The 14,560-nt window shown below is 38.4% G+C and overlaps 2 protein-coding genes across 3 annotated transcripts in view; one reads left to right on the forward strand and one right to left on the reverse strand.

Moving 5' to 3' along the window:
* LOC136282710 (peptidyl-prolyl cis-trans isomerase FKBP2-like) overlaps nucleotides 1-4,483 on the forward strand; it is a 100,373-nt gene extending 95,890 nt beyond the window's left edge. The window contains exons 3-6 of one of the 2 annotated variants that reach the window (XM_066170431.1): nucleotides 1,945-1,966; nucleotides 3,051-3,097; nucleotides 3,351-3,386; nucleotides 4,367-4,483. In XM_066170431.1, coding sequence (XP_066026528.1) covers nucleotides 1,945-1,966; nucleotides 3,051-3,097; nucleotides 3,351-3,386; nucleotides 4,367-4,413 — 152 coding nt within the window. In that variant the 3' untranslated portion in view covers nucleotides 4,414-4,483. Of the gene's footprint in view, nucleotides 1-1,944; nucleotides 3,098-3,350; nucleotides 3,387-4,366 lie in introns of those variants that run through there. The other variant, XR_010718381.1, reaches the window with a different exon arrangement.
* Nucleotides 4,484-5,748: 1,265 nt separating this feature from the next.
* LOC131788975 (tetratricopeptide repeat protein 28-like) lies at nucleotides 5,749-12,331 on the reverse strand. Its single transcript, XM_066169893.1, has 5 exons — nucleotides 12,237-12,331; nucleotides 10,838-10,915; nucleotides 10,275-10,342; nucleotides 6,339-9,371; nucleotides 5,749-6,021 (listed from the first exon to the last, which is right to left on the reverse strand). Exons 3-4 carry the CDS (start codon nucleotides 10,284-10,286, stop codon nucleotides 6,351-6,353), a joined length of 3,033 nt encoding a protein of 1,010 aa, XP_066025990.1. The 5' UTR covers nucleotides 10,287-10,342; nucleotides 10,838-10,915; nucleotides 12,237-12,331; the 3' UTR covers nucleotides 5,749-6,021; nucleotides 6,339-6,350.
* Between the last annotated feature and the right edge of the window lie 2,229 nt (nucleotides 12,332-14,560).

A 14,560-nucleotide genomic window follows, 5' to 3' on the forward strand; every position in this document is an offset into this window, starting at 1 on the left:
ACCTAACGGCACGGTTTGCACTTGGAGAAAGAACTGGGCGAAAGGCCGACCCCGCCCAAGTTGCAGTGGACATGCGAAATGCGAAAAATGAATCAAATGCACGTTTGTTCACTAGAGAACAGTGGCTGACAAAGAACCAAGTTCAGAGCTTTTTCTCCCGGCTAGCAGCAATGCGGCGAAAAGATCAGGGTGTGATCGGGATATCACTGGATGAGGAGGAAGATATCCAATGCGTCCAGGAAAATTCCGAGAGATAAGATCTGGTAGACAAAGTTAACAAAGAGATCAAAGTCTCACATCCAATCTGCTACGATACGTAGGACCTCTGTGAACGTTACCACAATAACACACTTCAGAAATTCAATGTGGTTTTGTTGAGAGCCATCTGTAGGCATTTTGAGATCCCTGTAAAATTGAGAGACAAAAAACAGATCCTCATAGACAAACTGTCGGACGTGATTAGTGATTGTCAGTGTGTTTCTCAGTAGACTTATGTAAACAATGTCTTATACGGTGGCTGAAAGTGTAGAATATGCTCTACAGATACAAACTACCTTTACTTCTGATATCAAGTTCTGACGGCGTTGTTATAGTGTAATATATTATAATATCTAGTAGTCAGTGAAATGTTTTGATGAAATCGATTGAAAATTTACCAAAAGCAACACTTATAACATCTGTTCATGCAAAGCATGTGTCAAGTTTTTGACAAGTTGGTAGCCGATTTCTCCGGCTATTGACAGGTTGCTGTTCTGTGGACACAATCGACGCAGAACCGAGAGAAGCAAGCTCAGGATATTTGAAATTGATTTATTAATTATATGATATCAAACTCCAGGTAAAAGCATTTATTCTTTTCATCCAAAATTTTTCTGCCCAAATATTACTTTGGGGTACAAAACAAAACCATATGGCACAACGTACGGCACAAGCTATCAGCGGTGTTCTCTTTTGTGCGGACCTTTGTGAGAACAGTATAACATCGAACTGGATCTAAATTTAAGCGATTATTTCTTCACTTCAGAAGCCTAAAACCTTCATTTCTCCCTCAGCTTCCAGACATGGAGAGTTTATATTCTGATTTTGGAAAAAATTCAGCTCTGCAGCGATGTTAAATGGGTGATTCACCTCGAAACGTGGCCAATTCCGGCATTTGTTTTGATACCACGAATCACGATGGATGCCGCCTACTTTTCAAAGGCAATACCTAGCTATTTGTTGAAGTTATTATGGATTTCACCAATTTGGTTATTAGAAAAATTCTGAAGTGAGCCATGAAGCCGGGCTGCAAAGCGGGTAAGCTGTATTTATGACAAAATCTGCTCCAGTGGTTCGATTTTGGTGTAGGCGAAAAAATCGCGAATGCTCGTACATGTGCTGATTCAAACGGTCATAACTTTTGAAAAATCGAAAACGTACAGGGGTTTTTGCATATTTTTGCCTATGAGGGTCTAAACTTAACGGCTGTGTAGGATAGAATCGTCTACCAGGTCCCAAATCCCAAAACTTAGCGTCTAAATCAAGGTTATTTACGGCCATCGGCCGATGGCGATTTCTAGTGGTTAGAATATGCTAAAATTCGCCTTTTCAAATATGTTGAGAGGGCAAATTCTAACTTTCTTGGCAAACTAGAAAGGTTTTTAAGCAATCTGATATAAATTCTGTGGCTTAACTATGCGAATCAAATATTTTACAACGTTACAAAATGTGCCTAATTTTCAATTTTTGAGACGTTGCGACGGTCCCTACGGACTGGGAAATAATTATGGCCCGTAATGCAGTCAGAAAATTATTTCGAATCAAACCAAATCTAATTTAGTTCTTTCCTAGGTAAAGTCTTTCTGTTAACAGAGTTTCAGGCAAAATTATTTTTGACGCAAAATTGACCGGGTGGAAATAAGAGAGACAGCCTCTTAATAAGTCATGATTAAATTTTTGTTACAGGATGGGATCAAGGACTATTAAAGTAAGTTACAACTATAGACCACTCATCATTTGTTTCTAAGTCTTATTTATACACAATAAGTTCCTCTCTCCACATTACTTACATTTTCAAACTACTTCCTCAGAACTGTACTGAACTGTACAAAAGAAGTAAACTGTGAAAAGCAAGCTTTTGAACTTTGTTGTTCTGTAATTTAAAATTTTGTTAAAGCTGGGGTGAATTTTGTAGTAAAAGTGCCAGTGCATATGAGTCATGGATAAGTGATCTGAATTTAGTAGTCAAATGTAAGAGAATTTCTGGCCAGTGATTAAATGTTCAGTGTGCAAGCATGAAGTGTCAAGCATTGTGCACATGACATGGCAAGTATAGATGTATCCATAGGACCTGACTTGTCATTCCCTAGGGGGTCTATAAAATTGACATTTTTTTGCTCTCTCTACCTAAGGCTAAGGCTGAAGAGAACCTGAACAGTTATTGATAAACTGGCTTCAAACCATTCATTAAATGTGGAACTAGCAGCAACATAAAATTCTATTTACACTCGCGGTCTAACCTGTTTAATTACTTATGGACATTAAATTACAAAACATGAAAACCAACCTCTTTGGAAGTATTTTTTATGCAATCTTGAAAAGCATCAGTTGATTAGTTGACAACTTGAAAATACAGTTATTACAAAAATTTCAATAACTATGAAAAAAATGAAATATTTCTAGTCAGTAGAGTTAAGCCAAAGGGTTGTCATTTGATTTGGTATTGTTTTAGCCTACAAAGTATAATCTTACACTGTTAAATGGGCACTTGATTAGTACAGCAACTAACAATGGCCAATGAAAAAAAAGATTCAAGAGAATAGGGTGAGCTGTGAAGAGCTGAGGAGGAAAGGGAAGAATAGGCAACAGTGACGTTCTCTTGTTATGATCATATGTGTCTTAGGGTATGATGAGAACAGGCTGACTGACATATGGTATAGTTACTTTAGTTATTTTTGGTGTCCAGCTACCAGCTTTTCTGTTTTAACATTTTGCTGTTACTTACTCAAGGTATAAATAAACTTCTTGTTGTTATTGTTGATTGAAACTTTTTTTTTTCGTGTTGTTTTTAGTATGTGTGAAGGAGAAAAGAGGAAACTTGTAATCCCATCAGACCTTGGTAAGTCCCTGCTCTGATATTTAAGTATATAATTTACGTCCATTGCAGTGAGTAAGAATTGTTGCCAGTAGATACTAGTAGGATTGATAATGGGGCAACTTACCTTGCTTGAAATGCAAGCTTATGTAGATATAATTTATCTGTTACATACGAGCAAGCTGATTTATGCAAGAATTCTACCAGTCATATTCTTATTAAAATAATTTTCAGCTGTTTTTGCTATACTAAGAGGAATTTTCTTTCTTTTGTGCAGGTTGTGGGGACAGAGGAGCTCCCCCTAAGATCCCAGGTGAGTAAACAGCTTGTGGTCAACAGAGACAATGCTGAGTCAGAGCATTACATGAACACCGAAGACATTGATACCAACCTCTGAAATTGTGAAATCTGGAAAGATTTGATTTTGAAGCATGGCGTCAAAGCCACCCCACCCACTTCCCCCACAGATTTGTTCATCAACACTCTGCTAGTTTCTCCTCACAGCCTGCAAGTTTGCACATAATCTGACAAAAAAGGAAAAACCACAAAACTACAACTATCTTATTTAAGGAATTATTTTGAAGTATTAATTGCTCATAATTCATATTGTCTCAGTACACTCTTAAACTATGTATTTAACCTAAGGTCACCAGAGAAATTTGAAGTAACCATGACCATGCAAAACACAGGGCAAAAACCAAGTGGTCTATGAGCAATTGTAAAGTGGCAAATAAAAATCCCTTAACACTTTGACCCTAAGAAGTTACCAGCAGCTAATATCTCCCTTTAGTATAAACCACACAGGTGAATAGTACTTTTCACACGCACTGATTGGCTATTTGGAAGTGAATAGCAAGTACTAATCACCTTCCAGCAGCCGATGACACAGCACGTCAAGAGTTTAATTTCTGACCATTTTTTGCTATATTGAAAGAAACAAACTAAATGTTTGGTATCTGTGCGGTACCTGCTAAAACAATTATTTGCATCCACTTTTGTGAATAATTGTTAAATAATATCAGCCCTGAGTCAGACATTAAGGTCACAAGAATAAAGGAAATCACCAACTAGAGAAGCTCTTGATTGTTACACAAACTTTTTCCTTTTAACGCCCTAGGAAATGTCGAGTGAACAGTGTGGAAAATACCCATACTGATGTTAGGCCAGTTAAGGTTTAAGGGGTTCTTTCCTTGTGTGATACATGAAGGCCTTCTTCAATCATATTCCGGCATGAACTTTTTTCCTCAAAACGCAACTTAAAATGAATGTACGCCAATTATTTTATCTTTTCAGGGGGCGCTACACTGGTATTTGAGGTTGAGCTGTTGAAGAAAGATTGAAAAACAGAATTGTAATCAGATCTTGAACACCATATAGCGTGAAGGAAATCTTCTGATGTCAGAACTTTTTGAAAATAAAACTGTCTGTAAGAAAATCATAGAATACTTTCTGTTCATGTTATTTACGCTTCATATTTATTTTTTTTATTTAGATTTTCGAGAAAGGACGGTTTTTGATCGACGAGAAAAGTGTTCTTTGGTTTTGTGGGTAGAAAGTTATCGGTTTTTGGGTATATCTCTAGCACAGAAGATGTCCCCGCATTTCAAACTTGAATTTCTCCCACGTGTTCCTCAAATAGACTTCCTGTTGACTTTTTTGAGTCATGGGTTTGGATTGCCATGAGTTTTCTTAAAGGAACCAATCACACCCGAAGACTTCCTACTACAAGTAATGAGAATTGGTGCATTCATTAAAGTGTGGTGTTGTCAAGTGCCTTAACAAGCGCCTTTGCAAGCGTCTTGACCAGCGCCTTTACAACCGTGTCCTGGAGGGGCTCCTAATGACCGTTCAATCTTAAAATATCCATTTAGCGTTAGAACCCCTAGCCGAGTCTACATGCAAAATTTGAGCCAAATCAGTGAACCTGCTTGTCCGACCAGCCTCTCGGTTTGCAATTGGAAAATTCGCTTAAACAGAGTGTTTATGAACACTTTATAGCATTCAAACGCGTAGGAAAAATCTGTCGTAGTATCGGTAATACTAGGATTAAATACAGGTCTTAAAAAATTGTGCCATTTTAATTCCAACAAATCTGATGTTCTTGACACGAACTAATTATAACTAGGTCTAATTCTTCCAAAAGTTAATTAAAATTTCCATTGGACTGAAACTAAGATAATCGAACAATCAAACGACCAATTATTTTTCAAGTTCTATGGAAATCTTTACAAAAACATATGGCTTTAATAGCTTTATGTAAACCTTAGGGCAAAAACCGATTGAAAAAATCTGATGTTCGTGACACAAAAACTAAGTAAAACTAGAAAAAATTCCTCCAAAAGTTAATTGAAATTTCCATTCGACTGTAACTAAGCTAATTTAACAATCAAACGACCAATTATTTTTCAACGTTTATGGAAATATTTACACACGCATGTGGCTGCAATACTTTATATAAACCTTAAGGCAAAAACCGATTGAGAAAAAAAAATTGCAAAAACATTTTGGGAATACGTTTTCAAGGTGTTTCAACTTGAACGTAAATATAACACCTAAAACTTGTTTACAGATAACAACCTCGTTCATTTTAGATAAAAAAAATGTGATGATGATTTCAATACATCACTAATTTAAAAAAATTATTTTTAAGCTAGTTCGAACAGTTCATTAAAAATAAAAAAATGCAAAGTCTTTTTTCTTCTGCGTGTCCAAAATCCTTATAGCTCATAAGAGCATTTAAGACGTGGAGAATCAACTTTTGCAAAAACAGAGATCCATATGGGCTCTTGAAGGCTCTTTCGCTTCTCCTGCTCTCAGTAGAGGACTCTTACAGAGATTTTATAGGTAGCCTTGTGGTTTCTGCTCCAAATATGAACGCTTGCGGGCAACTTTTTACTTTCTTGGGTTCTGTCTTTTCTATGATACAGCTCCAATTCTCACTGCCTTAACTGAAAAGTAAAAAAAATTATAATTCAGGGAGAATCGTTGAGATCATCTAAAATTTTTCATTCGGCCTTACGACATGAAACGATAAACTACCCAACGATTAGTATAGCAGAAAACTGTTTTTCATTCCTATCAAATTATCTAAGAAAAAGTCTGTGCCCACTCAATTTAAAAGCATTTCAATTTCTTCGGGAAAAAAAGAAACTCCCAAACTTTACACAGCAAGATAACAAAAAAAGCATTTATGATCAAATATGTATCTCTAATTTGGATTTAAAGTTACTTTGCAATGCATAAATGTTATGAAAAGAATAATTACATGGATCAGCAACTAGATGTCGTTGAAATCAAGTGTGACGTCATCACCAATGAGTACAAATGGTGCCCAGTACTTCACCTCCTTGAAGGTTTCGGATTTTCTCAAACACTTCATGGCCTGATTGAGAGCTTCACTTGCCTTCTTGCCTTTAGCAAGTGCATCGTAGAAGAAACTCATGAACTCCAGGGTTCCTTCGTCTGCAATCGCCCACAGGGTTACCACAACAGCTCTAGCGCCAGCACCCAAGAATGCTCGGGCGACGCCAACCACACCCTCGGCCATGACCTCCCCACGAGCACTGTGACAACAGCTTAGAACAACCAGTCGCGCCCGCAGCCCAGCCTCCATGACATCTTTCATCGTCAGTAGATAGTCCTTCTCTTGAGGTTGAGGGGTTTCTCTTGTGGTGTTTGGTGCCAGGATAACTTCACCAGTTTCCATTTTACCATGTGCTGCTATGTGTACTAAAGCCACTGATGACAGTCGTTTTAACACTTCATCTTTTGTTGCCATTTCTCCAATGAGAGGGGAAATACTGAGGATTCGTCCAATCATCTCCGCCTCTTTCCTTGCTCCCGGAAGTTGTACCAACCGCCTTCCTTGATAGATGATCTCTTCAAAACATGGGTCGCCAACAAGCAATGCACCGCTCTTCAGGTGAAATTCAGCTGGGCAATCATTGATTAGTTGTAAGGTCGTCAGGGACGGAAGCACGCGGATTCTGAATAAATCACTCAGATAAGTTGACTTCGAGTCCTCCAATGCTGCGTAAGGCACAAGACAAAATGGTCCCTCAGGAACAACCGTAAGCTCGTTTCCTTCGATCAGATCAGCAATAGGAGTAACGATGATGTCATAAAGCTTCTGTAGAGCACTTAATTGCGAGTTCCTTACATCAATTTGAATCATATCATTCGCTGCTTCCTCCGCTTTCAGCGAGTCATGGGAAGGATTTTCGTATTTAACAGCATCTCTTGAATCGATCTCCTTCAAGGCAGTTCTGCTCAGTTGCTGGATGAAAACTTCCAATTCCCTCTGATACTTATAATTGTTGACATGTACCTTTCTCAACTGGACATTATTGTCGCTAATGAAAACCCAGTAGTAAACGCACGGTCCACTGATAGCCATGAAAACTGTTCCTAATGGAACAAAACTCAGGGTAAGGAACGAGCCGCTGTTCCTTGAAGAATCTTGGGGCTGGTATTTTGTGTCTAGCAGATCTTTTAGAGCTTGAGCACGTCCTTTTTCTGCGGCAATAAGAGCGTTGACAAATTCATTTTGAATTAGGTTTATACGCCACAAGCCTGTGTATGCACTTTTATGCTGATTACGATAAGAAATCTTCCACTGATCGTTGAATCGCAGACCGGCCCTGATACTATCAAACCCCTCTACAGAAGAGTGAAAGCAGTCAGAAGCCCTCTTGAGATTTCCTTGGCACTCAAAATAACTTCCAAGAGAACAGAGTGAGGATGCCTCTCCAGCCTTGTCTCCCACTTCTTTAGCAATTTCTAGATGGCGTTGATGGTAATCGATTGCTGTTTTGAACTGTCCTAGACTATCATAAGCGCAGCCGAGATTGCCATAACTCTTTCCCTCTCCGGCCTTGTCTCCCATTTCTTTAGCAATTTCTAGATCACGTTGATGGTAATCGATTGCTGTTTTGAACTGTCCTAGACTATCATAAGTGCAGCCGAGATTGCCATAACTCTTTCCCTCTCCGGCCTTGTCTCCCACTTCTTTAGCAATTTCTAGAACACGTTGATGGTAATCGATTGCTGTTTTGAACTGTCCTAGACCACGATAAGCGCAGCCGAGATTGCCATAACTGTATCCCTCTCCGGCCTTGTCTCCCACTTCTTTAGCAATTTCTAGATCACGTTGATGGTAATCGATTGCTGTTTTGAACTGTCCTAGACTATGATAAGCGCAGCCGAGATTGGCATAACTCTTTCCCTCTCCGGCCTTGTCTCCCACTTCTTTAGCAATTTCTAGATGACGTTGATGGTAATCGATTGCTGTTTTGAACTGTCCTAGACCACGATAAGCGCAGCCGAGATTGCCATAACTGTTTCCCTCTCCGGCCTTGTCTCCCACTTCTTTAGCAATTTCTAGATGACGTTGATGGTAATCGATTGCTGTTTTGAACTGTCCTAGACTACCATAAGCGCAGCCGAGATTGCCATAACTCTTTCCCTCTCCGGCCTTGTCTCCCACTTCTTTAGCAATTTCTAGATCACGTTGATGGTAATCGATTGCTGTTTTGAACTGTCCTAGACCACGATAAGCGCAGCCAAGATTGGCATAACTCTTTCCCTCTCCGGCCTTGTCTCCCACTTCTTTAGCAATTTCTAGATCACGTTGATGGTAATCGATTGCTGTTTTGAACTGTCCTAGACCACGATAAGCGCAGCCGAGATTGCCATAACTGTATCCCTCTTTGGCCTTGTCTCCCACTTCTTTAGCAATTTCTAGATCACGTTGATGGTAATCGATTGCTGTTTTGAACTGACCTAGACTACCATAAGCGCAGCCGAGATTGCCATAACTGTATCCCTCTCCGGCCTTGTCTCCCACTTCTTTAGCAATTTCTAGAACACGTTGATGGTAATCGATTGCTGTTTTGAACTGTCCTAGACCAAGATAAGCGCAGCCGAGATTGCCATAACTGTATCCCTCTCCGGCCTTGTCTCCCACTTCTTTAGCAATTACTAGATGACGTTGATGGTAATCGATTGCTGTTTTGAACTGTCCTAGACTATCATAAGCGCAGCCGAGATTGGCATAACTCTTTCCCTCTCCGGCCTTGTCTCCTACTTCTTTAGCAATTTCTAGATGACGTTGATGGTAATCGATTGCTGTTTTGAACTGTCCTTGATTATAATGAGCTATTCCTAGAAGGTTACAACGGATTCCCTCTTCGGTCTTTTCTCTGTCGACTTTGGCATTTCCCATAATACACTCGTGGCTCTCTATTAATGTTTGAGATTTGCTCAGTAAGTGAAGCAGAGGTTTGTTATCCTTCTCAATCTTATATGGGTTAAGAATAAATAACTGATGAGTGGATGTGAACAAATTTCAATAAAAATAAAAATATTAGAGGTACAATTCTATAAGTTGAGACATTTCATGTATGTGAATCGCTGAGAAAATAAGTATGTCAGTCAAATCCTAGAACCTTACATTTAAAATTTGCATTTTTACATTAACTGAAATGATACTGATTCTAATTTTGAAACAATGGCTGAAATATTTCCAGATTGTGAATCGAAAAAGCTTCAAGAATTTATAGAAAATGCAGCAAATGTAAACACCAAAAAAAAAGACCTTTATGTGGCCAACAGTTCGGACGACGTGGGCTGAAGAAAAACGGATCCGTCTGGATATTATGAGCTTCGAAGCCAAGGAAATTGATGTGAATCTGAAGAAGTTTTTATCTCAGAAAGAATGACGACTCGGACTATAAGTCAGACAGTTTGGGGTTAATGTCAGCGTCACTGGACGTTCTTTTAATGGAAGCTCGTGGTATTTTGCAGAATTTTGGAACATCGCTCTCGCGGTGTTTTTCTCAAATACCCCTAAAAAACATGCGCTATTCCCTAAACAAACCTTAGAAAAGGACATACCTGTCGAAAGTGGATTTCTTTTGACGATTTCCTATTTTAAATATTTTCTTACCAGAGTGAATATTAATATAAGTGTTAACAAGCTCACTAGGCGTAATCATTGTTTGGTTTGGGCGTCCTGCTGATATTCTTAGAGAGACACTGATGAGGGGCGTTCTGCGAATTAGATAAAATTGCCGTTCTGTCAAATGAAATGATTTGGAATAACTGAAAATATTTTAGTTTCTTTTAACTGCTCAGCTTGGTGTTAGTGAAAACTGCTTGCATTTCTTTGCGTATAACATTTGAAACACTCGTTAAAGGATACGGCCAATCCCATATGTAGCCAGCTCCTTGCTTCTTTGTACAAGCAAAGCTCCACGCAAGCACTGGCGGCTGAGAAGGTAATGACGTGAGGTATCTAATTAATTACTATCCACATATAAAAGTAGCCAGAAAATCGTCTCACACCCCATTCACATCAGCAAAACATTTTTAGTCAAACCGGGTTTAACTGAATGAAAACCAGAAAGAGAGGACTGAAAAACTTAATTTTTTCATAGAATTCATACAATCGCTTATTTGCATTTTCAATATGTTACATGTGAAGTCGACTAACATCGGTTTATACTAATTCTATGGAGAAAAAATTTAAACTGTATTTAACAAAACGACTTCAAACATGTTTAATCTTTGGTGTAAATGAACCATTACTGGTTTAATTTTCATTTATAGCTCACTGACCTTAACTTGCACTTTTTATCTACATAGCAAACATTTACGGACCAGTTATTGTTGATACCCGAGGTACAGTCAGCTGCCGTAATCCATACAATTCTCTTGAAGAAACCACAGCAAAGTGGTTTGATGAATTTTGACTGCAACACCCACCTTTCTTAATAGCTTTGATTAAATTGGGTTCCAACTGAACAGAAACTGTTGCATCATTGAGACATTCTTCGTAGTTTCCTAAGGAATTCAGGAACTAAGTGTCAGTCGTCATCACGTGCCAATTTACGTATCCGTCTTTATACCTGTCCTAGACTTGGCCTTAGTTAAAACCAGGAGAAAATCATTTTATCGGGTAAAATTGGGGGAGATAAGGTTCACATTTTGACCCAGATTTGACCCAGATTTAAGAGAATGTGGTCAAACTCCTTCGTATTTCGCCTCTTGTTCTTTAGATATTTCAAACTTGGCAACTGGGTATGATCACAAGAAACTCACAGAGTTCATCTCAGGGCAATTCTCCTCATATTGATTTTTAGTTGGTGGTTTACTTATCAAAGAAGCAGCTCTACGCTTCCTTGGTATCATATTAGTCCATCGCTGGAGTTGCCTTCTTATGCTGAATAAGCCGACGCATACCCGAATTTCCTGAGTGCTGTATTACAAATTATTTTAATTCTCCTTTGGGAACGATGTGTTTCGGAAAAAGTATTGTTCTTTGCAACCTTGAAGACTTGAATAAAATATGAGTAGATTACTCGGATCTAGGAATTTCGGTTTTTCTAAAGCTTCTCTTCACTTTAGACTATATGACCCTGTAAGTGCTTTGCTCATATCTGATTGCTTTTCCGGGCATCTTTTGAGAGGATTCCTTGCTTTTTTCTCCATAAAACTCGTCTTTTAAAAAAGTGATTGATTCTTAAGTTGGCAGATGGCCGAGCCATTATTTCGGTGGTCGAGTCAGCAGAATATGAGTCACAACGACTGGCTAGGGAGGACATGACGCCACTTAAGAGGATTACCACCTTGATTTAAGGATACGCACTTTTTGAGGGGTAACCATCATAAACTAAATTGTTCCGTTTTAGCTTGATATAATCGTAAGCCGGCTGAGACGCAACAATTCGAAATGGAAGATGTTATACTGAGTGAATTAGACGCGTAATTAATTTTAACCACAGAACGGATAAACCTCCGTACAATATCAGTCCTGAGATGTTGGTCTTCGAACCTGTGTGGGAATTTCGATATTCTTATTAGTTGCTTTGCAATTTATTTGGCAAGTATACTTTTCATAATTTACGGTAAGAATATCTCACAATTGCGATGAAACTTTGCAGGAGAATTTCATCCTAATGGAGAATTTCCACGTGTGCGATCGACATGAAATATTAAAGTTGCCAGTTTCATTTCAATATTCATACGATAAAAGGATGCAAAAATGGCAGGGAAGTCAGCAGGCGAGGATAAAATCCCGTTTAAAATGGGTGCAGAATGTACATTCATTAACTTCACGGAGTACATTCCATGAAGAATTTAGTAGTTTTAAAAAGATTCTTACCCAAATGGAAATGAGCTGCTGCTCTGTTGCTATAAAGCTTGGCGTTCAGCCGTATATCTTCGCAGTTCACTTGAAGACCTTCCGAGTAGGAGTTTATCGCGTTTTGATGTTCTTCCTGTCTGTATTCTTTGTTACCTTCCTCGAGACATACTCTTGCTATATCTGAAAACACACCGGTTTAACATTAATGATTTCGTTTTAACAAGGTTTCGTTTTTATGTCGTTAGATCCCCTTTCTAATTCCTATCCTTTACAGGCCTTTCGTTCTTTTTGAACAGTCGGTTACTGTATACATGAGCCCGCCGACCATTAACCCTCACCCCACTGATATCTATAAGTTTTATAAACCGTTAACTCTAAGATGATGTTTTGAATCACTTCAAATGGTCTCCAGACCAATGAAATTCGGGAACTCTGGCCATATATGGTGTGGTGTGTTTGAAAGAACGCAGAACAGATAAAACTTTTTGCAAACGTTATTGTCCATTTGATTTCCACGATCAGTCTCCTCTCGACCTTATTTGCAAGTGTTTTATCTCAAATGTTTTTAAATTGTATCAGGATATCTTTAGCAAGAGTAGTGATTCATAATTTATAATGCAACTGCAAAAGTGCACGTGGTGTAAATGAGAAGCATTCTCGACATTTTCTTTGATTTTGACTCAAATCCCTCCCTGATACTGAGTACGATACTAATTTTTTCATTACATTTTTCTCTTATTTCTCGCGGTAATAGATTTAATGATGATTTTCATTCCATGTATATGTATACAATTGTACACCTCGCACTGACAGCTTGTTCGTGACCCACGCAAAAAAAAAAATTCAGTGTTTGTTCTGGTGATAAAGTTTGAAATTCGAACATATAGTTTCTGTTTCAAAAGTTATTCACAGAATAGGTAAAAAAATTTAATAAAAATGTGCTTAGTTAAAAACCATACCGAGGCGTCTTTTAAAGAATCTAATTTCTCACCTCTTAATGGATCATCGTACACCTCCAGTTTGGTGTCATTTGATGTCACTTGCCTTTCGTTTGTCCCTGAAATTCGATCATTTGATAAACATTATTACTATTGCCAGAGAAAACGCAAAAATATGAATAATAAAACTTCATTAAAATGAATTATTATGCATAAAAATTCATTTATAGTCCATGCGAATTGCTCAAATTATGACGACCGAGTTTGAAAAGCGCTAGGTCAAAACTGGTGTTCAGTTCCTTTTTCCGTGATGTCATCGGCCATTTTGAATCTTTATGCGGATTACCGCTGTACTTCCAGTCCCAGACTTGCCACTCTTGATAATACCCACTAAAGATGTACTTAACTATTCCATCACTAAACATCACAACCGCTTCAAAATGACCATGTAGCAGTGTTTTTCTATGGCTCTCTCTCACCTGTGACCCGAATCTCATTGTTCAAATCCAGTCCTTCTCCCGTTGTCCGAAGTTTACTCTCCGCCATAGCTGGAAATAAAATAGAATAGAATTTTACTGCGCTTGAAAACATCCTCACGAAACAAAAAAGGATACTTAAATGAAAATAATACAAAAAGAAAGGCGGAAACCAACTTGTCTCTGATACTTAGATAAAACGAAAGAGTGAGAATTTCAAAGTTTTCTCCCTCATGCTGTTGTGATGGGATTTTGCTTAAAAAATTCCCCACTCTCCGGATACGGACAGCAGTGTAATGCCTGTGGGTTTCCCGTGAAACGAGGTTGTTGAATCTTCGAGTTGTACGGCGCATTTTACAAACTCAAAACGCAGTCAAGGGTTTGCACAACTGTCACGAGTTCTTCCAAAATCCCGCAGCCTATTATGCAAAGAAACACGTTTACATACGATCATCTAAACATAACTATCAACTAATTAGAGCGAGAGTAAGATTTCATTTGGTTTACGTATTTTCTAGCGAATTTTCCATAGCTCTCGTGAATCAGAGTTATCAGTGCGTTTTTCCAAAGTGTGAAAAAGGCTCCAGCGAACAATATATTCCACAAATATTCTTCTGAAGAGAGCTAAGTAATCATGAATGACCGGAAGCCACTAACCCGTGACAAAATGTGTTTTGAGAAAAGTCTTCCTTTTTCATTTGTAATTTATTATGATCCAGAATTTTCTGAATAAGATGGTATTTTAGGAGCTGTATATTTATCTTTGCATCGGCCTTCTGGCTATCGAGAACAATAATCTGCTTACACATCAAAAGTAAGTGGAGAACCAAGCGCTGGTTCTCGCATCTTGTAGGCCATCGAGAGACTTTGCTGCCAGATTATAGGAGCATTTGAAACCAAAATAAAACTGGAAAAACCTTCAGATATC

The sequence above is a fragment of the Pocillopora verrucosa genome, chromosome 7 (assembly GCF_036669915.1).
Source record: "Pocillopora verrucosa isolate sample1 chromosome 7, ASM3666991v2, whole genome shotgun sequence".
NCBI classification, from domain to species: Eukaryota; Metazoa; Cnidaria; class Anthozoa; order Scleractinia; family Pocilloporidae; genus Pocillopora; species Pocillopora verrucosa.